The sequence below is a fragment of the Loxodonta africana genome, chromosome 12 (genome assembly GCF_030014295.1).
Source record: "Loxodonta africana isolate mLoxAfr1 chromosome 12, mLoxAfr1.hap2, whole genome shotgun sequence".
Taxonomy (NCBI): domain Eukaryota; kingdom Metazoa; phylum Chordata; class Mammalia; order Proboscidea; family Elephantidae; genus Loxodonta; species Loxodonta africana.
In genome coordinates, this window is record NC_087353.1 from 98,800,572 (window position 1) to 98,825,140 (window position 24,569).

The 24,569-nt window shown below is 50.1% G+C and overlaps 1 protein-coding gene across 1 annotated transcript in view; it reads left to right on the forward strand.

Moving 5' to 3' along the window:
• Positions 1-24,569, forward strand: part of LOC100667333 (myosin-16-like) — a 69,273-nt gene that overhangs the window by 33,957 nt on the left and 10,747 nt on the right. The window contains 20 exon segments of the mRNA XM_064294823.1: positions 1,782-1,955; positions 3,420-3,644; positions 4,757-4,861; positions 6,644-6,730; positions 6,949-7,094; positions 8,923-9,013; positions 9,635-9,691; positions 10,444-10,479; positions 10,481-10,534; positions 10,793-11,003; positions 11,006-11,034; positions 12,528-12,645; positions 14,488-14,615; positions 14,935-15,131; positions 16,459-16,591; positions 17,900-18,113; positions 18,670-18,805; positions 18,882-18,986; positions 22,553-22,700; positions 23,690-23,893. Coding sequence (XP_064150893.1) covers positions 1,782-1,955; positions 3,420-3,644; positions 4,757-4,861; positions 6,644-6,730; positions 6,949-7,094; positions 8,923-9,013; positions 9,635-9,691; positions 10,444-10,479; positions 10,481-10,534; positions 10,793-11,003; positions 11,006-11,034; positions 12,528-12,645; positions 14,488-14,615; positions 14,935-15,131; positions 16,459-16,591; positions 17,900-18,113; positions 18,670-18,805; positions 18,882-18,986; positions 22,553-22,700; positions 23,690-23,893 — 2,598 coding nt within the window.

A 24,569-nucleotide genomic window follows, 5' to 3' on the forward strand; every position in this document is an offset into this window, starting at 1 on the left:
AAGGGGCTGGGGGAAGCTCTACAACAAAGTGAGGGCCTGGGAGCTGGGGGGCCTCATGAGGTTAGGGAGCTGGTGGAAGCTCTAAAACAAGGTGAGGGTCGAGGGGTCGGGCCAGCCAGGCCGGTTGCTGCCTGGGAGCTGAGGGTCCTCAGTTCTGAGAGGAGGCACCTCTTGAGGCTAGGAAGCCACAGGAATAGTCTGAAAATGAGGACACCTTGGAGACAAGATGTAGGAGTCTAGCATCTGTCCCCCCCCCCCAAAAAAAACCCCCATTGCCATCTAGTCAATTCTGACTCATAGCAACCCTATAGGACAGAGTAGAACTGCCCCATAGGGTTTCCAAGGAGCGCCTGGTGGAATCAAACTGCCAACCTTTTGGTTAGCAGCTGTAGCTCATAACCACTACTCCACCAGGGCTTCCAGCCTCTGTCCAGACAGGCTAATTCCTCCCTAAGACAAATCATGGTGTGTCTTCCCCACCTTCCATCTCATCCCTCAAAATAAAACCCACTTAGGATGAAGAGCACTTCCCTCCACCGCTCCCACCCCCCAGCCCCCCAAAAGTGGGCTTGGTTATTAGCCTTTTGCACCTGGGCATGTTGAGACATTTCAACTCCTCCCATGAGTCATCAGGCTGGAGGAGGCTCAAGAAATCATGGGATCGGCCTCTCATTTTCCAGGTTCCTCTGAAACAGTAGTGAGCTCAGTGTGAGTCAGCCAGTGGCGGGGCTGTGGGCGCCCCAACAGCCTGGTGCTGTCAAACAATGCAGGAGGCCAGCAGCCACCTACTCCATGCAGGTCGGACCACATTCAGGTCCTGGCATCCTGCTCTGGGGCCATCACTAAAAGGGAATATGCCCTGAACAAGACTCCTGGGTGGCACAAGCAGTTTGCACTTGTTGACTCAATGGCAACGGGGCAGCAGGTACCAACCTACAGGTTGGTGGTTTGAACCCACCCAGCAGTGCCTTCCTGGGAAATAAATCCATTGACTCAGGAAATATTCACAGAAAGCCTGTCCTGCCCAGTCTGCTGGGTGCTGTTGGGACATAGAGGGGCAGGAGGGAGATCTTGGAGGTGCCTGTAGAATAGCAAGGTGCTCCAAGGCAAGTGAGCAGTGTCAGATGCACTCAGCGGTCCAGACAGACACTGCGGGGACAGACTAGGGGCCACTGCTCCCAATGGAAGCCAAAGAATGCTTAGCCTCACAGAGATGGGGCAGCAGGAGCCAGGGCTGGAGGCAGGAAGTAGCCACCGTGTCAGGGCAAAGGGCAAGGCCTCAGCACGACGGAAGGCCAGGGTGAGAGTTGGGACTTTGTGTTGCAGAGAAGATGAAAAAGGAAAGGAAATGGGAAGGAAAGAGGGCAGAGGAGAGGGCAGAGGGAAAAGAGAGGAATCAGTGGGTAAAAAGGAGGGAAACCAAAGCCAGGGCTCACGGTGCGTACACACTGGATGGAGCGGATATAAGGCTCGGGCGCACCTAGATGCTGAGAACACCTAACCTCTTGTCTCTCAGGCTCCAAGCACATCCTAAGAATTGGTCCTAGGTAAGATGGGCCTCCTCCATGGAGGGTAGGGCTGCTCTGTGGAAAGGAGCTTGGCCTGCCAGCATCTGTGTGGAGATTCCAACCTCCCAGCTGTGGCAAGAGCTGCTGTCCACCAGGATGGGGGTGTGAACTCACAGCTGTAGAGCCTGAGGCAGAGACCTCATGCCACACTACCTGACCCCCTGGGAAAGAAAGTCCTCCTCCTAATCTCTCGATGACATTGCTGTCGCCCAGGTCAAGCCGCTCCTGAATGTGGCACGACAAGAGGAGGAGATGAAGGTCAAGGAGGAGGAGCTAAGGGAAGCGATGTTCAAGGCACAGGAACTGATGGGCAAAGTCAAGGAACCGGAGGAGAAAACAGCCACTCTTAGCCAGGAGAAGAATGACCTCACCATCCAGCTGCAGGCTGTATGTGGGGGTCCCCCGAGGGAGGGCAGGAGGTTAGGGGACATTGGCAGCTGCCCAGCACCCCAGGGTGGTTGAGAATCAGGGCCAGAGAAGGAAGTAGGGAGGAGGGAGAGGTGAGCTCTTCTGAAAATTTGTCTGCCCTAACCACTGGGAAATTCCCCAGCCTTCTCTTCACCTTCATCGTAACATCACCCTTGACCCAACTACCAGAAACTCTCCACTGAATTCCTATTTGGCCACAGCAGCCAGCTGGGAGCTCACAGATACGGGCCCTGCCTGCAGCGAGTGTCAAGGGATGAGGAGGCAACATGAGGTGGTTTCAAGAGCACCCCCTGGAGCCAGAACCCCATTCTGCAAATGCCTCACCCTCTGAGCCTCCCTTTTCCTGACCTGTCAAGTGGGAACCCCACGGGGAAGAACACAGGAAATCATTCACATAGGGTGCCTGACAGGCGTTCACTGAGTACCTCCCACTTAGTGTTCCAATGGTGGTGTGTGCATTCCAATATGGAAATTTGTATTCATGGCTATGGCCCTTCTAGGGCTTTCTTGTTCCTTCTCTAATTTGACCCTCACAAGTTATCTTCCATTCCAAGCCACCTCCACGTGCTCCATCCCTTTTATGCCTCACAGTGGTCCCTTCCCTCATTTGAAAGACAAATTATTGATTTTCAGTAATGTTATGCGGCCGGTCTGGTCTTTTGACTCTGCAGTCAGTGGTTTTTCATACCTGACCCCATTTGGGGGAGATCCCAGTGGATACCCCACTGGAGAGGGTATCAGATCGGTGCTGTGAGGCCCAGGTTGTCCTCCCTTTGCCATTTACTGTCCCTGTGACTTACAACATACCCCCCTCTGAGTTTCCATCCCTGTCCCCTCCTCTCTGAACCGGAGCTGACAGTAACACCTGTCTTGCCTGCTTCATAGGTTGTTGTGAGGAGAAACACTGTATGCTAAGTGGTTCCTTAACACAAAAGGGCTAAAGCAACGCGAGGTGTCTTTGGGGCAGGTGTCCCACCCTTCACTGATGGACGCAAACCGGGGCTTACCTGGGGCCAGCAGGTGGGATGGCAGAGCTGGAACTGACTGCGGTGTCCTGCCTGAGCACCCCACGCTTCTTCTGGACCCCCTGCTTCTGAAACCTTAATGTGCGTCTGGACGCTTGGGGGCTTGTGAAATCACACATCCAGGTGCAGAAATGGGGGGATGGTGGCTGAGGTTCTCCATCCTCAGCAGCTCCCAGGTGATGCTGCTGGTCCAGAGACCCACTCAGAGCCGCAAGGGCTTCCTAGACTCGTACAATTTCAAAGGAGCTAGAGGCAGCCCAGGCCCTAGGACACATGTGTTCGGGGACCATAAGTCCAAGGCTTGTCTCCCATCTTGGTGGTGGTCTTGGGTCACTTGCAGGACCCTGGAGCAGGATTTTACTACCCCCCACCCCGACTGTGGCTCTTTCTCTAACAGGAACAAGGGAACCTGATGGACGCCGAGGAGCGCCTGACCCAGACGATGAAGACCAAGATGGAGCTGGAGAGCCAGATCTCTGACATGCAAGAGCGGCTAGAGGAGGAGGAGGGTGTGTCGGCCTCACTGAGCGCCACCAAGTGCAAGCTGGAGGGGGAGCTGAGCGAACTGAAGCGCGACCTGGAGGCCCTGGAGACCACACTGGCAAAGAAAAGAGAAGGAGAAGCAGGTGAGGGCTGCCACGCTCCTCTGGGTCCAGGGCACCCTGAGCCACTAACTCTGCAGACAGCCTCCACCCCTGTAGCCTGCAGAGGGGTGCTGCCCAGACGGCAGCCACAGTGGATTTTTTAATGTAAATTAATTCAATGCGATTTAAAATTCAGTTCCTCTGGCCACACCTAGGAAACCCTGGTGGCATAGTGAATAAGAGCTATGGCTGCTAACCAAAAGGTCGGCAGTTAGAATCCACCAGGCGCTCCTTGGAAACTCTACGGGGCAGTTCTTCTCTGTCCTTTAGGGTCATAATGAATCAGAACTGACTCGACGGCAACGGGTTGGCGAGTTTGGCCACACCTCAAGGGCTCAATAGCCACACGTGGCCAGTGTTCCTGTATTGGACAGCATAGACAGAGAACATTTCCATAGGCGCAGAGAGAGTTCTATTGGGCAGATCTGACTAAGGGAACAAAAAGCTGGTCCCACTGTGGAGACATCCGCACAAACGCAAGGATGTGAGGCCTTGTTAGTCCTCCCCGTGCTGGGATTTCCCCCCACCAGCTGTGCTGTCTGGGCTGGCTGGCATCCGCTCAGCCTGTCTGGGGCCCCTCACAGAATGTTCTTCACTTCAGCACCATGTCTACCCTTCCCCCTTCCCAAAAGCCTCTGTGAGCGCCCCCTGGGGGAGGCCCTGGCTCCTGACACCTTCTGACTAACGCTTGGCCTCAACCGTGTTCGGGGCTCCACACAGGCTGAGGTAGGCACTGTCCAAACCTGTGCTTCTCAAGCTCTGAGGTGCACACACATCACCCAGCTCTTGGTAAGACACAGATTCTGGTCCGCAGTTCTCAGTGGGGCCGAGCGTGCAGCCAGTGCCCCTGCTGCCAGCCTGAGGACCAGATTGAGTAGCAGAGGCAAGAACTCGTGGTTCTCACTGCTCCCCTCCACCCCCAAGACCTGACTCAGTTGGTCTGGGGTGAGCCCTGGGTGTTGAGATTTCTCCCAGGTGACCCTAGAGTGCTGAGAACCCTCTCAGAGCAGGTGTCTGCCCTCTTCCCCTCCCCACAGAAGCTGTTTCTAGCTGTCAACACCCTGTCTCTCATTTTCACCCCGGTTTCCAGGCCCTGGACCTCAGGGTCTGCACCCTGACCGGTGACCTCTCGCTCCGAGAAGACTCCATCACCAAGCTCCAGAAGGAGAAGCGGGCCCTGGAGGAGTTGTACCAGGTAGAGCCACCGGCCCTCCCCTGGGCGGGAGGTGGAGCTCAGAACAGGCCACATTCCTGGGGAGAATGGAGACCTGGTTCAAATCCTGGCTTTGCTGCCCCTTAGCCAGGGAGCTTTGGGGAAGTTAGGGGATGTCCCTAAATCTCAATGCCTTCATCAGTGAAGACGGTGTGGCCACATCTTGGTGCCTTCATCACACTTTGTGATTAGCAGGGTGACCAGGTGATTATTGCCCAAACTCGGACAGTTTCAAAAGCAGAAAGGGAGTGGTTACCAATTATGCCAAAAGTGTGAGTTGGGGGTGGGGGGGGGTCCCAGGCAAACTGGGAGGTAGATCCCAGGATTCCAAGGATGAAGTGGGGTGAGTATGTGGGAGTGTCCTGTAAGCTCTAAAGCCCCAGAGACCCTGATGCATCGTAGTAACAACAGGCCACAAGCCCCTGAGGTCATGAGGAGACCCACCCCATCCTCCCTGTCTGAGGGCTGCCTTCATAAGTTCAGGCTCCCGAAAGCAGAGCAAGTTCTCTCTGGCCGTGACTGCTGACAGGGCAAGGAACACTGCTATGCTCTCCTCAGGGGTGCAAAGAGCAGGTAGGAGCCCAGAGCCAGACAGTGGTCCCTCACTCCTACGCTTACTGACACCTCAAATCCACAATGGGCCCCCTAAACGCCTCTCTCTGCTGCCTCTGGAATTATCTTTCTCTTAGACTGTAACTCTCAATTCTATCAGACCCCCTCCTCCCCGCCCCCTAAAAAAACCCAGTTGCCATGGAGTCAATTCTGACTCAGGGCAACCCCATGTGTGTCAGAGTAGAACTGTGCTCCATAAAACTTTAAATTCTGATTTTTTGGAAGTAGATTGGCAGGCCTTTATTCTGAGGCACCTCTGGGTAGACTTGAACCTCCAACCTTTCAGTTAACAGCTGAGCAAACCATTTGCACCACCCAAGAACTCCATCAGACCCAAAGCCCCCTTTTATAACATGTATTTTGGAATGCTCTCTTACTATCCCAAAATAAAAATTGTAAACAATACAACTAATACAAACTTCAAAAAAAATCTATATAATGTCCTTTAATATAAAGGAGAAATAAATGGGGTGTAATTAAGAATAAATAACGTGGCTGTCAGGCTGTAGGAGATACAGTGAGCAGGGAGCTGTGACATATAGATGCAGGTGGTGCGGGAAGGTTAGGAACTCAAGGTGGGGCTATCACTGATGCGATTTTACAAAACAGGACAGCTCTTGGTGAAGTTCTGAACAACAACAAAGAATCTCTCAATTTTCATGGTAGATCATTCTTTAGATATTTACTGTATGCTACATAAATGAAGTTTGTGGAGCTACATGTAAAGTGGTGCTAGGTTCTAGGCTCAGAGGTTTTAAACAGTTGTTTTACTCCCATGAGTACCCGGGTGGGACTTCGATCGTGTGGGTTGCAGACTTACTATCCTTCACGGTGCCCATTTTCCAGAGCCAAGTGGGACATCCAGCATCCCTGGGCCCACCCACTCAGTGCCAGTGGGATCCCATCATTGTGGCAACCAGAAGCACCCACTGATTTCCTGTGGGCCCCATGGGGGAACCAGAGCCTCTGATCTCCCAAGGGCCCACCTGCGGCTGACAGGTGCTTGGGTCTGTCTAGCCTTGTTCAGCACCCAACAGGAGCAGGTGCCCTGTAACTGAAGTCACCTTAACTCCCAAAGTCTTGGGGCCAGCGGAGAACCAGGTCTGTCCAACTGCAATGCCCCATGCGCCACACGCATATGTTTCTTTCCAGAAAATCCTAGATGACCTGCAAGCTGAAGAAGACAAGATGAACCACCTGACCAAGAACAACAGCAAGCTCAGTGCTCAGATCCACGAGGTAAGGTGCAGGTGCTGGGGCTGCTTCTACAACTCGGGGGTCAAGGTGACCCCTGGGCTCAGTCCTCAGATGAATTTTGGGCATGGGACTGACACATCCCCCAAGGCAAGAGGCCCTTTCAGGAGCCACGGCAAGGAGCTAAGCTCCGTCCAGCTCCATGTTGCAGAGGGCCTCACACTCCCCTTCACTAACTTCTCTTGCATTTCTTGTCTCCACAGCTAGAGGACAACTGGGAGCAAGAAAAGAAGATCCGGGCAGAGGTGGAGAAGGCTCGCCGGAAAGCTGAGAGTGACTTGAAGATGACCATCGACAACCTCAGTGAGATGGAGAGGTCCAAGCTGGATCTGGAGGAGGTGGTGAAAAAGTACGCCTATGCGGTCATTCATTTCATTCCCTAGGGAGTCCCTGGGTGGTGCAAATGGTTAACGTGCTTGGCTATTAGCCTAAACGTTGGCTGTTTGAGTCCACCCAGAGGCGCCTCAGGAGAAAGGCCTAGAGATCTATATCCAAAAAATCAGCCACTGAAAACTCTATGCAGCAGTTCTACTCTGACACACATGGGGTCGCCATGAGTCAGGAGAGACTGGTAGTGTTTCCTGGATGTGCCAGGCTCTGCACTGAGTGCTCCACACACAGCGGTGCATGTCCTGAGCACCTGCCGCATGCTGGGCAATGCGCCCGCATGGGGATACAGGAGCCCCCAGCCTTGTGCCATGCACGTCGGGAGCTGGGATGGAGACTCGCAGAGCTGCCCTGGGAGCCGTGAGGACTAAGGAGCATGTCTGCACCAGGGACAGAGAGGCTCCGCAGAAACGTGTGAACTGGGATCCCAGAGATAACAAGCAACAGAGGAGATATTTGTCAATATCACTCTGGCCTCAGCAATTCCACTCCTAGGTATAGTCCCAAAAGACTTAAAAATGGGAATTCAAATAGATACTTGTGCACCAATGTTCATTACAGCACTATTTGCAATAGCTGAAAAGTAGAGATGATCCAAACATCCTTCGACAGTTGAATGGATAAACAAAATGTGGTATATCCACACAGTGGAATATTATTCAGCCCTCAAAAGGAATGAGGTCCTGATACAGGCTACGACATGGATGAACCCTGGAAACCTCAGGCTGAGTGAAAGAAGTCAAAGGAAGAATATTGTATGATCTCACTTATATGAAATATCTAGAACAGGCAAATGCATAGAGACAGAAAGTAGATCAGAGGTGGCCAGAGGCCGGGGAGACGGCAGTGGGGAGTTATCGCTTAGTGGGTACGGAGTTTCAGTGTGGAGTGCTGAAAGGGTTTGGCAAACAGACAGTGGTGACTGTCATACAACATTGTGAATGTGATTAATGCCGCTGAAAAATGGTTAAAATGGCACATTTTATGTTATACATATTTTACCACAACTTAAAAATATATATCACTGTGGCAACAATGTGGAGGAGAGACAGAGTGGGGCAAAAGCGGAGGCAGGAAGTCAATGGGGAGGCCCCAGGTGAGAAGCCGAACTTCAGTTCAGTGGACCAAGGAGTCAGATGAGGAAAGTGTGGAGGGAGTAGAATTTGGACAGCGTGTCTTTGAAGTCTATTTACTAAAGCAATTTTGTAACATTGCAGACTGCTATGCGGGGCTCGTGCAGCTAAAATCCGTATTTCAGCTCATTTGTCCTGTGGCCCGCTCAGAAACTATGACTCTGCCCACCCTCCTCACCTACTTGGTTTCTGGCATCTTAGCCCCGACACGTAGCTCCTGGGACCTGGAACTCACACACACAGCAGCAGGACAGAGCCTTTTGTGAAGTCTTCGGAGGAAAATTTCTCCCAAAATATCAAAGCATTAGTGGATTCTCCAACCCCTAGAATGTAGGCTGTGCCAGCGTTGTGATTTCTGTCCGATCTGTTCTCCGATGTGTCCCCGGAGCCCAGGACAATGTCTGGTGCTCAAGATTAGTAGATGTGTGAATGAATGAATGAGTGAAAGGCTTGTGGCGCAGATTCCAGGGTCTGACTTCTCCACAGGTAAGGAGGTCATTTCCCTGCCTGTACCCCAGAAGGCCGGGGTCAGAAGTGGGGTGTGAGGAGTGGGCTTCAGTAGGTTGGTGGCCCCCTCAGAGGCGGCCCAGACTCGTTTGCTCTCTGGCTTACTGGTCCACCTTCAGTCTGCTCAGGAACCCAAACCTTCTCTTGCAGGCGAGATATGGAAATCAACTCTGTCAACTCTAAATATGAGGACGAGAAGTCTCTGAATTCCACCCTGCAGCGGAAGCTAAAGGAGTACCAGGTGTGTCCTGGAACAAACAGACCGAATGAACTCTCCTTGTGAATTCCCATCCCTGGGCCCTTGGCATAGGAGCCCTAGTGGTGTGGAGATCAAAGCACTCAGCTGCTAAACCAAAGGTCAGCAGTTTGAATCCATAAGCTGCTCTGCTGGAGAAGATGTGGTAGCCTGCTTCCACAAAGATTACAGCCAAGAAAACCCTAGGAGTGCTTCTACTCTGTCCTATAGGGACACTATGAGTCGGAACCAACTCGATGGCAACAGGTTTAGGGTTTTTTTTTTTTCTTTTGAGCCCTTTGCGCATATCAGCAGAGTCAAATCCAAAGTCCGCACCATGGCTACAAGGCCCTCCACGACCCAGCCCCTGACCTTGTCACCTTCTGTCCCCTCACCGTTCTGTCCCGCCATGCTGGCTCCTTTTGGGCCTCACACATGCCAGGCCTCTTCCTGCCTCAGGACCTTTGCACTTGCTCTCTGTGCCACTTTTCTCTCCTTGTGACAGTGGCCGTCATATGCTTAGCTCCCTTTTCTCCTCTCCATCCTAAAAGGCTAAGTGGGTAACTTCCTAACTTCACACAGAAGAGGTGAATCCCACCTTTCTCGGTCTGCTTGTGTGTCTTCTAGGCCCGCATCGAGGAGCTGGAGGAAGAACTGGAAGCCGAGAGGGCAATGAGAGCCAAGGTACACGAAATGCTTTTATCGTTTCTCAAGTCAAAGCAGCTCCTGCCGGTGAAAATCCAACCATAAGCAGAAACTTCCCCTCAGGAAACCAGCAGAGAGAAGGACAGGCTTCCCAGTTAAAAGGGCTTCTTGTTTCTCAGGCATCTACTGTGCACTGGACACTGGGCAGTATGTACCCATCAGTGCAGATGTAAGGCACAAAGACGCTACACGTGCCGGGAGCCAGAGAGAAGAGCTAGCTGTGCATGGGGTGGGCGGAGGGGGCAACATTCAAGTGGGAACTCAGAGATTGAGTTCAACATGAGGGAGCCTGACGCAGGGGGAAAAGGGAATAAAATAGCCCCTCCGATGCACAGGTAGAGAGGTGTCGAAGTAGAGAGCGTGAGTTAGGAAGAGCAAAAACAAGAAGGAGCTTGAGGGCAGGGATTCCAGAGAGGGGTGAGCCAAGAAGCTGGTGGGAGATAACTCACACTGATGTGGGCAGACATGCCTTATCTGGATGTAGAGTTCTAGATTCAGCCAAAGTGGGCTGGGGACTTAAAATGGGCACTAACACCCACCCAGTGCAGGGAGAAGGAGGGACAGCATCCTTCATGCAGCAGGCGGGATGGCAGGCAGAACACAGGACCACCCCAGTACAGGCACACACACCCCTACCTCACAGATACAATGTAGGAATCTCCGTCTTTACTAGAGAAAGACGTTCATAGACGGCTTAATCAGTATAACTTTCTCTCCCAAACATCCCCCAGGTGGAGAAACAACGCAGCGACTTGTCCTGGGACCTTCACTGAAGACCTCAGTGACAGGCTGGAGGAGGCTGGTGGAGCCATGTCTGCTCAGGTACCCCTCCTAAGGGGCCGGGACCCCAGCTCTGCCTGCAGGGAGATGCCCAATGATGAGCAGTAGATACAGACCAGTTATTTCTTGCTCAATTCCTGGGGCTAACTTGAGGAGAAACCAAGGAATAGAAGCCAGGACTGTGAAGAGCCGAGTGGGTCCACCTTGTTTTGGGCTCAATGGTGTTGATGGACACAGGAGGCCTTGAATGACCCAAGGGCACCCAGCTGCTAAGATCTCTTATCCCCGCCCCACGCCCAGATTGAGCAGAACCGTAAGCGGGAAGCAGAGCTGCTGAAGCTGCGGCGCGAGCTGGAGGAGGCAGCCCTGCAGAGTGAGGCCACGGCCTCCACGCTGCTCAGGAAACACACAGACTCCATGACCGAGCTGACGGAGCATGTAGAGAACCTGCAGAGGGTCAAGTCCAAGCTGGAGAAGGACAAGCAGGCCATGAAGGCTGAGATCGATGACCTCAACACCTGGAGACCGTGCAGAAGTCCAAGGTGAGGGAGTGGCCAGGCCCCCACCAGACCCAAGGCATGTTCTAGATGTTGTGAAGGGAGCGAGATGAATCCATTACAGACCCCACCCACTGGCTGTATAACCATGGCCAAGTTACACAACCTAACTGTGCCTCCATTTCCTCATCTGTAAAATGGGGGTAATAATAACCCCTACTTCATAGCACTGTTGTGGGAGCTAGAACAGTCCCTGGCATGTAAGAAAATTCAATAATTGTTAGCTATTACAGCTGTTATTACATTATTATGACCATGTCCTGAAGGGGCTAGAGGATACTAGGAGAGAGACAACAAATGCATAAACCGCCACAATTCAGAGAAAAAGTGCTATGCGATATGTTAGTCAGGGTTCTCCAGGGAAAAACAACCAATAGGATATATATATACACATACACATATATAACAAAAGAAAAAGAGAGAAGATTTATTTTAAGGAACAGACTCACGGAACTGTGGGTGCTGCCAGTCCCAAATCTGTAGGTCAGACAGCAGGCTGGAAACTCCAGCAGGACACAGGATATCTGTTACAGTTTTGAAGCAGGATTCCTTCCCTCCAGCAAACCTCAGTTTTTACTGTTAAGGCTTCAACTGATTGGATGAGGCCTACCCACATTATCAAGAATAACCACCTTGACTTAGTGTCAATTGATTCTAATGTAAGCCAAGCCTACAAAATACCTGCACAGCAACCCCTAGATTATGGTCTGATTAAGTAACTGGGTCCTATAGCCTAGCCAGAAACCCTGGTGGCATAGTGGTTAAGTGCTACGGCTGCTAACCCTAAGGACTGGCAGTTCGGATCCACCAGGCGCTCCTTGGAAACTCTATGGGGCAGTTCTACTCTGTCCTACATACAGGGTCGCTATGAGTTGGAATCGACTCGATGGCGGCAATGGGTTTGGTTTTAGTGTATAGCCTAGCCAAGTTGACACATAAAAGTGACCATCACACGTGACAAAGAAAGTCAATAAGCGGTTCAACATGCATGTGTCAAGCACCTGCCGCATGAAAAACCCCATCGTGACTCGGGGCAGGGGGTGCCACAGGTGATCAGAGTGACCCACATCCCATGGGCCCCAATTCCAGCCAGCCACAGTGCTCCCAAACCTCAGACCCTCTTGAAATCTCTTCCTATTTCTGCAGTCCTCGACACTAATGTTAGCATTTTCCCTTAAACTGGCCCACTGTGTCTTCTTACTGGGTGTGGTCTGGAGGAATCCAGAGTGGCTACAAAGGGAGATGGGCCAGAAAGTGAGGGGCTGGTGCCAAGCTAAGGCTCCAGGTTCATGCTGATGATCACAGTAAGCCAGGGACAGGCACTTGTCGGCTTTGTGTTCTAGAAAGACTAGGCGTGGCAGCCTGGAGGCTGTGCTGGAGGAACAGAAAGGGAGGCAGGACTCTAGTCCCGGTGGGAAGCTGGGAGGGCTTGACCTGAGCATCCTCGCCCCCGCACTGGGTTCATTCCTCCCGAGCAGATGAACACGAAGGCCCACGTCCGGAAGCTGGAAGATTACTTGTCGGAAGCCAACGCCAAGGTGGCCGAGCTGGAGAGAAACCAAGCAGAAATCAACGCTATCAGGACCCACCTCCAAGGTACGCTCACCCCCCACCCCCCACAGCTCCCCTGAGGAAGGGTGCATGGAAAGGAGTTGGGGTTCCACAAGGAGACTGAAAGGAAAATACCCAGGTCCCCTCCCCAGAGCGCTCGTCTGCTTGTAAAGAGACAATACTCCACCCGCTGAGTATTCTAGGAGTCCCTGGGTGGTGCCGATGGTTAGCACACTCAGCTGCTAACCAAAAGGCTGGAGATTCAATTCTACCCAGAGGCACTCAGAAGAAAGGCCTGGTGATCTACATCCGAAAAATCAGCCGTTGAAAACCCTGCGGAGCACAGTTCTACTCTGACACACATGAGGTTGCCATGAGTTGGAATCCACTCAATGGCAAAAGGTTACAACTGGTTGAGTATTCGAAGCAATGTCTTCGCATTGTAAAGCAGGAAGGACTATTTGAAGCATTTTCATATCAAGTCTCTCAGCTGCCCCTGTGAGGTCAGCAGGAGGGTCGTTCATGCTGGAAAAATATAATTTTCAAACATTTTAAAACGTATCTCACGTAAATACTAATATAAAGTGAACACGGGTCAAAGATTTATTTAACTCATTAATAAGAGAACCAGGGAATTAGCAAAGTGATCTTCAAAGAGCATTTTATGGCACAGAGATTTACACAGTCAGGAAACCAGTGCAATGCTAAATTAGATGCAAAACCAGTAAATGTCCTATAGGACAATAACACTGTAACTTCTGGGTTTTTCTTTTTTTTCCTCCTACCAGAAGAAATCCTTTGCTTCCCTAGGACGGAAATAATTTGTAACTTATCCACATACAAGCTAACATCTCACTTTGTAGAGGCTGGGCCCTAATCAAGGGTAAACAGACAAAGGACATTCCTTGAAGAACTAAATACTCCTGAGATGGGAAACCCTGGTGGCGTAGTGGTTAAGCGCTACAGCTGCTAAACCAGAAGATGAGCAGTTCAAATCCACCAGTTCCAAATCCTTGGAAACCATATGGGGCAATTCTACTCTGTCCTATAGGGTCGCTATGAGTCGGAATCGACACGACAGGAGCGAGTTTGAGTTTTAGACGGATAGGCCTGTTAGACCTCAAGACCTGCTGTGACATCAAGAGAACTTGCAGGCACCCTTTTGCCTTATTTTCCCCATTTTGAACACTTTTAAAAATCAATACCCCCAAATAAAAATGCTCTATATCTTGATGGAGGTGTGGGTTGTACAGGTTTCTGCATTTGCCAAAAAATCATGGCAGTGTGCAATTAAGATCTCTGAATGTCACTGTATGTCAACTGTAACTCAATAAAATACATTCTATATATATATAAAAAAACAATACCCCCACTTTACGGATAAGAAAAGTGAGGCCCAGTGACATGAAGTGACTTGCACAGGGTCACAAAACTAATGGCTTACAGAGTAGAACTGGAGACGCTTGCTCTTCCTCTTTGGCTCACGAGGCTCTTCCTAGTCTCTGGCTCTGACGAACGTTTCACAAAGCACAGGAGTGTAGGTTCTGGAATTGTTACATTCTACAATTCTCCACCCCACTGTTTTCTCCAAACCCCTTTGCTGAATCTCTTGACAGTTACGGGCAGGGAGCCGGTTGGGGGAGTGCTTTGCTGTCTGAGGGCCCCTACCCCATGCAGGTCACCTGGATGTTGGCAACCCTGCACTTGCTCCCCTCCTGGGATCATTAATTTGGGTGGCCAGTTTGGTGGCTCACTGTACACCCCAGTTGGCCATCTCAGTCGGCCAAGCCGCCATATTGAGTACTTTGGGAGCAATGACCTGGAGGACGCAGGATCTGTCTAGGGAGCCAGTTCTTCCAATATTTCTTCCATTCCCTTCCCACCCAGCTGAAAACAGTGAACTGAGCTGGGAATATGAAGAATCCCAGAGCCGCCTCAACCAGGGCCTGCGGATAAAGACATCTCTGACATCACCAGTGGATGATTACAAGAGGCAGCTGGATGAAGAGACGAAGGTGTGTTTGGGGCGGGAGTGAAGCCAAGCTGCCTCCTTAAAGTTATGAAATGAAGGAGGAACATGAAAACCATTTGATATAATAACAAGTAAAAACTATAGGATGCTGTGTGTACAACCAAATGAGATTACGTATCCTTGTGGACAGTAACCAGAAGAAAACATGGAAAATAAAATCCTGAGGGTTTGGATGGTACTTATAAGTGTTGTTTTCCCCCCTTCACTTTCTATCACTGTTGATTAAATGTTATGTCTATCTAACCAATGGCCCCGGCGCCTGTGGAGAGACCCCTGGGGCTCTGACGGGCTTGTCCTTACAGTCTCGAAACACTGCTGTGGTAAGTCTCGCCAACACCAAGCATGACCTGGACCTGCTGAAGGAGCAGCTGGAGGAGGAGCAGGGCGGGAAGTCAGAGCTTCAGTGCCTCGTGTCCAAGCTCAACACGGAGGTGACCACCTGGAGGACCAAATACAAGACTGACGCCATCCAGAGGACTGAGGAGCTGGAGGAGACCAAGTGAGTGTCACCTGGTGCTGGGGGGATCTGGCAGGCAGGCAGACACGGGCATCTCACCCCCATGCTGGCCCCTGCTGAAGCCAGGGCCAAGCGTGAGAGACACACGTTCATGGGCTCCACTCAGGTGGGAGAAGAGTGTCCACATGGCAGAATATCCACTGCATGCACCAGCCAGTCTCTGGTCTCCCATTTTTAAGGACCCTCATATCTACCTTGATGTGGCCAGGTTCCCTTCAGGAGGTCAGGAGCTGGGCCTCCACCTGTAGGCAGGGCTTCTTGACTCTGACGAGCTCAAGAAGCTGAAAGGCAGGAGGCCTTTCAGTGGGCCCGGGGTGATGCTGGGGGAACGTGGACCGTGCTCAGCCACAAAGGTCTTGCTCTGCAAGCTTATCAGCTCTGTAGTAAACCCTCAACTCCTCTGTGCTTTCCTCCACATTTGCAAACTAGCAATGTGTACCTCCTGCTCGAGGGACCTGAGGAAATGAAGCCGAGCACACAGGAATGTGGCTACCAGCCACCCTCTTGCATAAGAGGCTGACTTGGGTGCCTGTGGCCCCTGCATCTACAATGTGTGTGAGCCTTCTGGGCCCAGGCAGGGGAGGCGATGCCAGCCTTCTGTACACTGGACGTTCCGGTGACATGATAACAACAAGCATGGTGCCTTCCAGCTGACCCAACTCTTGAGCCTGAATCTGCCTTCCTACAACTCCACCTCCTGCCTTCTAGCTCTTCTATTGAGAGCTGCGGGGAGCTGCCTGGTCCCACCCGAAGGCTCCTGCTCCTCGGCTAAACCCACTCTCTTAAAACCTAAATCTCAACCCCTTGCCTGGACCCTCTTCCCCAAACACCTCCAGGGCTCTTGTCCTCCCTTCCCTCGGGCCTTTGCTTGCATGTCCGCTTCTCAGCCAGCCTTCCTTGACCCTTCTCTTAAAGTTGCCATCATTCCCCTTCCCTGCTTTATTTTTCTTCCTAGCACTTACCACGGTCTGATGTTCTATATATTCTGTATTGTGTGTCTTCCCTGCTAGAATAGAAATTTCATGAGGGCAAGTCTTTTAGCCCTTTTTCTTCACTGCCTAGGACAGTACTTGGCACAGAGAAGAACAATAATACCTGCTGAATGAATGAATAAATGAACCAAATGTGCTTGCTTTCTTTTAAACACTCTCCGTTTCGTCTGAATCTTTTCCAACGTGACCCCAGAGCTCCGTCTCATGCACATGGTGTGGTCCAGCCAACACAGACAGGCCTCCACACTTGGTAGCGGAGAGGCTGAGACCATAGGCTCCTGTGTTTCCTTGACTGCCCCTCTGGCTCTCTTCTGCAGGAGGAAGCTGGCTGCCAGGCTCCAGGAGGCAGAAGAGGCAACTGAATCCGCCCAGGCCCAGGCCGCCTCCCTTGAGAAAAATAAGCAAAGACTCCAGGCAGAAGTTGAGGACCTCACCATCGACTTGGAGAAGGTCAGAGGTCCAAAAGCTCGAAGGCTGCTTCTGTATCAGGGCCAAGGGCTCCCAGCGAGTCTGAGGGAGAGACAGTCACATGTCTGGGGTGGTCAGGAAGGAACAGGTGGTCCGTGAGGGTCAAGCACAGGATTTGTATTCACAAGCCCACTGGACATGGGCTCCTGTGTGAGCACGTGTTTATAAACTCTTCTGAGATCTTACAAATCAACAAGCCACCACTTAAGGAGATCCATGATAACGGTGAAGTTTAGTCCAGGAAATCACACGGCATTATCTTCCCTGTTCCCCCTTCTCTTGCACAACCCATGTTCCACTTTGTATGGCCAAATATTCCTGTTTGCTTCCCTGGTTCAGACTGATTTTCCAGTTTCTAGCAGAGCTAAATAGGGACCCCTGGGCGGTGCAAACGGTTAATGTGCTCAGCTACTAACCAGAAGGTTGAAGATTCAAGTCCACACACAGGAGCCTTGGAAGAAAGGTGTGGCTATCTACTTCTGAGAAATCAGCCATTAAAAACCCTGTGAAGCACAGGTCTCCTCTGACACATATGGGGTTGCCATGAGTCAAAATTGACTCGATAACATTTTTTGTTTGTTTGTTTTAGCACAACTAAATAGAATTTCCACAGGTACACAGTTCCCAATCTTGGTTTAGAACATTGCTTTATGACAGTGGGGGTGGGGAGGGGACCAGCTGATGCAGAGAGCGTGTCCATATCCAGTGGCCACATAGGCATGAAGTGAAATCCACATGAGAGACTTCAGGGGAAAAAAGTTCTAAAACCCACAAACGTGCCCCCCCAAGTAAGGAAATTAGGCAAAAAATTACAAAATCTAATTTTTCATGACAGCAAATACACAGTTGCTGGAGAGTTACGGATAAGATGGCAGGTCTGTGAAAACAAAGTCTAGGAACAATCAGCTGTGATTCACAAGAAAAATGCTAACCAAACCCATCTCTGCACTGCACAATGATATATTATCACGTTATAGAGAATTCAGTTGTGGGGAGTTAGGCCAAACGTCATAAATCCAGGAAGGCCACTGTAGCTCAAACCCCTGACTTTACACCCGAGAAAATTCTAGCCCAGGAAGAGAAGGTAGATTTTGCCCAAGGCCACATGTCAAGTAGAAGTTTTAAAACTGGAGCACAGCTCTTTCTGTGGTTGTGCCATAAATGCAGAATTATATCCCAAATCCCCAAAAGTCAGTGGTCACTGGAGTTACTAGGGAGGGGGAGGCAGAAGACATGAGACATGGGTGGGACAAGAAAGCAGACCCCGGAGACCCTCTCCACCTCGCCCAGGCCAACGCTGCAGCCGCTGCCCTGGACAAGAAGCAGCGGCTCTTTGACAAGATGCTGGCCGAGTGGCAGCAGAAGTGCGAGGAGCTGCAGGTGGAGGTGGACAGCTCACAGGAGTGCCGCGTGTACATGACAGAGAGCTTCAAGGTCAAGACCGCCTACGAGGAGTCCCTGGAGCACCTGGAGTCGGTCAAGAAGGAGAATAAGACCCTGCAGGGTGAGCCTGAGTGTTCAGCACTCTGTAGCAAGGAGGCTTCATCTAGAGGTTGAGTTTGGTCAGGGACAAAGCAAAACATTTGCATTTATTGGACACCCCTGGTTGTAGCCTGAAATCTATACTTGCTCTGAGGTGCTGCAGGTGCCCAGGTTTCCTCTGGGTGAGCAACAGACAGGTGGAGGAAGGAGATCAGAAAGGCTCTAAGTCTTCCCGATGGTGGTGTTGCAGGATTGGTTTTGAACCCCTGGACTGTCTGGGAAAGGAAGGCCTTAGTGTGTACGAGAGTCCTAGGCACCGGCCCCAAAGCCGCTCTGTGCTTCCTCTTTCTTCTCGAGGCCTAAACCCCTCATCTATAAAAAGAGGAGCTTGAAGCCAATGTTTTCCAGTGTCCAAGCCCTGAAAGGCTCCAAGTCTATGGCTTAGAGTAAACTGCTCCCTCTCTGATACGAGGCTGGGAGGGTCTTATCCCCACTGAGGCACGTCTGGGCCGTGTGCCATGACTCTGGGAAGTTGGTGGTCCCTGTGTGCCTTCTTAACCAGAATGTTCCTTCCTCAGAGGAGATAAAGGACCTGATTGATCAGCTGGACGAGGGAGGACAGAGTGTGCATGAGTTGCAGAAGCTGAAGAAAAAGCTGGAGATTGAGAAGGAGGAACTCCAAGTGGCTCTGGAGGAAGCGGAGTCTTCCCTGGAGGTAACCACAGGGCCGTTGTCTTGGGGGCTGGCCCCTTGACCAGGGACCGCGGACCTGATGTTTACATTCCTGGCGAGTTGAAGAGAGCAAGGTGATTCGAATTCAGCTGGAACTGGCTCAGGTGAAAGCTGACATCGGCCAGAGAATCCATGAGAAAGAAGAGGAATTTGAAGCTACAAGGTACGGGGGCTGATGGGATGGGGGACTGCATGACGGATTAGAGTCAGGAAACCTGGGTCTCTGCCACCTACTGTCATATATAAGCTCGGGCAATTTAGGTGTATCTCTTTAAACCTCGGTTTTCTCATCCGTAAAATGGGAACAATGATAGCACCTTACACTACTGTGGCACTCTATGGTTTACAACACTTTGAAATTCAGTATTTCAGTAAACTGTCACAAAACCCCATGACATAGGTGCAATTATCCTGTCTAACAAATGGGAAAGATGACAGCTTCTTCACGACCTCTCCAGAACGAGGTGAAGACTAAATGAGGGTGTAGATAGAAAAGCACATCGTAGCCTGCAAAGCAGTACAGACAGATCACCACTGACGTTAACAAACCCTTGGGACACATGCTGGAAAGAACCGACTTGTAGTGCTAACGAGTGCTGGTTCTGAAGTTTTGTTTTTTTTTTTTTTTTAGTTCAGTGACCAAGTTTCAAGAAAAGTTTGGACTTATTCCTAGGTTTTAGTTTACAGACGTATGATTTGTTGTGATTCCGAGCAGACCAACACATTTGGAACTGTCCACACTGGCGCCCTGCCTAACCAGCCTGCTGGCAGCAGATGGCCCTCCTGAAATCCTGTCGCTCTTGATTTTACAACATTCCCCACAAAGCCTCCTATGAGGGCTGCGGGCAGAGCCCCTGGGAGGGGAAGCCCGATGTCTCTGCAGCCAGTGGGCAACCCTGGCCCTCACCCTAAATTTCTGGCTATGCCAATTTGTGGCTGGCGGGGGCGGGGGGGGTGTTTTGTTTTTTCTTTTTCGTAACAGCTTTATTGAGATACAAATCGCATACCATGCAATTCGCATATTTTAAGGGGACAATTTGATGGTTTTTAGTATATGCAGCCATCGCTACAATCAGTGTTAGAACATTTTCATCATCCACGAAAGAAGTCTCTCCCCATTTCTTCCATCTCCCCCAGCCCTAGCCAACCACTAATCTACTTCTGTCTCTATGGGTTTTTCTGGACATTTCATATAAATAGAATCATACAATATGTGGTCTTTTGCACATGGCTTCTTTCACTTAGCACAATGTTTCAAGGTTCAGCCGTGTTGTAACATATATAGTACTTCAGTCCTTTTTATGGGTGAATAATATTCCCTTGTATGGATACAGCACATTTTGTTTATCCATCAGTTGATGTACATTTGGGTTGTTCCCACTTTGAGGCTACTGTGAATAATACAGCTATATGCATTCCTGTGGAGCCCTGGTGGTGCAGTGGTTAAGAGCTATGGCTGCTAGCCAAAAAGTTGGCAGTTGGGATCCACCAGCCACTCCTTGGAAACCTGTGGAGCAGTTCTCTGTCCTATAGGGTCGCTATGAGTCAGAATCGGCTCGACAGCAACAGGTTTGGATTTTTTTTTTTTTTTTTGGTACATTCACGTGCAAGTTCTTGTGTGGACATATGTTTTCATTCTCTTGGATGTAAACCTTGGAGTAGAATTTCTGGGTCACATGGTGATTCTAGGAGCCCTGGTGGTGCTGTGGTTAAGAGCTCAGGCTGCTAACCAAAAGATTGGCAATTAGGGGTAGTTCTACTCTGTCCTATAGGGTCTCTACGAGATGGAATCTTGATGGCAATGGCTTTGGTTTTATGGTAATTCTATGTTTATCTTCTTGAGAAACTGCCAGAATGTTTTCCAAAGTGGTTGCACCATTCCACTCTCACCAGCAACACGTGAGGGTTCCAATTTCTCCACCTCCAGTTTCCCCACATCCTCTCCAGCATCGTTATCTGCCTTTTTAATAATGGCCGTCCCAGTGGGTGTGACTTCCCTGGCAGTCAGCGATCCTGAGCATCTTGTATGTGTTTACTGTCCATATGCTGCTTATCTTCTTTGCAGAAATGTCTATTAAATTCTCTACCTGTTTTTTAAATTGGGTTATTTGTCTTTTTATTGCTGAGTTATAAGAATGGTTTATGTATTCTGGATACTAGACCCTTATCAGATAAATGATTTGAAAATATTTTCTCCCATTCTGTGGATTGTTCTTTTACTGTTTTCATGGTGTCCTTTGAAGCACGGAAGTTTTATTTTTGATGAAGTCCAATTTATCTATTTTTCCTGGGTTGCTTGTGCTTCAGGTGTCATATCCAAGAAACCATTGTCTAATCCAAGGTCACAAAGATTTACCAATTGACCATAAATGTGGGGGTTTATTTGTGGACTCTCAATTCTATTCCGTTGCTCTGCATGTCCATCTTTATGCCGGTACACACTGTCTTGATTACTGTAGCTTTGTAGTAAACTTTGAAATTGGGAAGGGTGAGTCCTCCAACTTTGTCTTTTTAAAGGCTGTTTTGGTTATCCTAGGTCCCTTGCATTTCCATATGAATTTTAGGATCGGCTTGTCAGTTTCTGCAATGAAGCCAGTTGGGATTTTGATAGGAAACGTGTATAATTTGTAGATCAATTTGGGGAGGATTGCCATCTTAGCAGTATTTATGTCTTCCAATTATGAATGTGGGGTATCTTTCCATATATTTAGGTCTTTAATTTTTTTCAACAATGTTTTGCAGTTTTTGCTTGTATTTATTTTTTAAATCAAGGTGAATCACAATTTTATTCACTTATGAGAATGTCACGATATCTTCTCCCCTATCTGGAGATTTAATACATGTCAAGCTGCTGCAAACCCAGCAACGTGCCTGCGTGTGGACAGCATTCAGGGTTGAGCTGAGGTGAACACAGTTAGGGCTGGGGATTTCTGAACAGGCAGAATCTTTACCGTGCAAAATATTTATTTGCCTCAATTCAACAAGTGTTTATTGAACACCTAAATTACCTCTTCTTATCCCATCCTATAAAAAGAAGTTAATACAGCTCATATGAGGCTTTTATGGAAATGTTTATTAAATTGATTACAATATAATTATTATGTATTGAATACCTTCAATTAATAACTGTTGTTTTGAAGAGAGAAACAAAGCTGACTTGTACAGCCAAAGCCCACATGGTACAATGGGAAAAACAGGGGCCTAAGCACCTGGTTTGAATCCTCGTTCCAATGCGGGCTACATGGGGACCTTTGACACATGTTTTAGCAGCTGCAGCCTCAGTTTCTTTGCAGGGATGTTTTGCATGTTAGATGAATTGAGATTACAAAGACCAAAAAAACCTTTTGTCATCAAGCTGATTCTGACTCATAGCAACAACCCTATAGGACAGAGTGGAACTGCCCCAGAAGGTTTCTAAGGAGCACCTGGTAGATTCGAACCGTCAACCTTTTGGTTAACAGCCAAGCTCTTAACCACTGCACCACCAGAGCTCCTGAGATTACGTAAGACACATGGTAAATATTCAATAAATGTGACCTTCCTTTCCTTTCCCCAAAGCATGACGCTCCCCCACCCAATCCCTTTAAGGGTTTCATTTCAGTTTGTTCAATTTCATAACCTGGTGGCCAGACCCACACTGATGCCCTGAGGCTCTTATATAGAAAGGTTGTTCGGCACAGACCGAACGGCAGGCCAGGGTGCCATGGGCTTCTTCGCTCTAACTTGCAGGAAGAACCACCAGCGATCAATCGAGTCCTTGCAGGCCAGCCTGGAGGCAGAAGCCAAGGGCCGGGCAGAGGCACTCCGGCTCAAGACGAAGATGGAAACAGACCTGAACGAGATGGAAATCCAGCTGGACCACGCCAACACGACAACGGTGAGCTGGTGAAGACGCTGAAAAGGCTGCCGCAGCAGATCAAGGTAGCCACAAGTCGGACCCGACTTGATGGCATTGTTTGCTTTTTGTTTTTGTTTTTTTTGTCTGGGAGGAGGAAAAGCTAATCACACACGGAGCAAGCCATCCCTGAGGCTGCAGGCAGCTGGTTTCACACGTCTTCAACATGAAAGAAGGAATGAGGCGTGAGCAGGAGGCGGCTGAGAGTCCAGGGGCAGGAGGCTTGAGTAGCGTATAAATGAGAGTAGCCAACCACCAAAGTCCTTACCTGGACAACTGGAAAAAAAGAAGACAGAAAGGAAACAGGGAGTTGGGCTTTTCTTGATTTTTTTAAGCCATTTAAAACTATTTCAGACATGCAAAATAGAGAATATAACAAACACCCATGTAGTCACCACCCACCCTAAGAAATAAACACAAATAGCGTTGAAGTCTGCTTTATAACCTATGTCACTGCACTGTTTGTAAAGCATAGCTAGATTCGTGGATCTGTCACAAGGCTATGGACTCCCTGCCCTGCCCCGGCCCTGCCCTGCCCTGCCCAGGCACTGTTATTGATGCTAGGAATAAAAGAGTGGACAAAGCACATAGACACTCTTGCAGCTAGACAGAAAGCAACAAATAAATAAAAGTGTAGTATTAAAAATGGTGATAAGTGCTATAGAGAAATCAGAAGGCAGGAGAAGGCCGGCAGAGAGTAACTGTCAAAGGTCCTCAGGGCAGGCCTCCTCCAGAAGGCCCTGCTGGAGGCCCTAGGCACTCCGCCATCACCAAAGGTTTGACCTCATGCTGTCTGCCTGATAGACAAGTCCTCTGGACTCCTGGGCCTTGACCGAGATGGGCCACAACCCATCGTGAACTCTCCCTCCCAGCTCCCTGCGGAGCCTGCCCACCGTGGTCAGCGCACCCTCAGGCCTGGGCAGCCCCCGGCGATCTGCTCAGGTGGGCCCTCTTACCTCCCTGCCCCACAGGACCTGCAGGTCCAGATGGATGAGGACGCCCGGCAGCGCGAGGAGCTGCGGGAGCAGTAGAACCTGCAGGAGCGGCGCCTGAGCCTGCTGCAGACGGAGCTGGAGGAAGAGCACTTGTCCCTGGAGGGCAGCAAGCGCTCCCGCAAGCTGCTGGAGCAGGAGGTGGTGGAGATCACTGAAAGGCACAATGAGGTCAACGTCCAGGTAGGCAAAAGACAGCAGGGAGCCCTGGGCTCTGACATACAGACTCACGCTGGAGAGGCTGGGGAGAGGCCAGGACAGTGCCCAAACCACAGGGGTCCCCCTCAAAACTCAGTGGCAGGCAGTGCCCCCTCCCCATCTGCCAAATCCTCAGAGCCTTTTTTTTCTTTGAGAATATTCATAGCAAAACATACACCAATCCAGCAGTTTCTGCATGTACCATTCAGCGAGACTGATTACATTCTTCGAGTTGTGCAGGTGTCTCACCCTCCCTGTCCGAATTGTTCCCCTCCATGAGGTAAACTCACTGCCCCCTAAATTTCCTATCCAATCTTTCAAGTTGCTCTTGCCAATTTGATCCCAGATCCTATAATAGCACAATGCTTGAGGCAGATATTTTTTACTAGTTAGGCCAAACTATTGTTTGGTTTTTTGAAGACTTCAGGAGATATTTTTGGTTTAAGGTTTAAAGATTATGTCAAGGCAATAATTTTGGGGTTCATCCAGCCTCCATGGCTCCAGAAAGTCTGGGGTCCATGAGGATTCAAAATTCTGTCTCCCTGCAGAGCTTTTAAAAGAGACTCCCAGGTCCTCTCCTAGGGATTCTGATCCAGTGGGGTTATGGTCCCCGTTGCCGTCGAGTCGATTCCGTCTCATAGCGACCCTATAGAACAGAGTA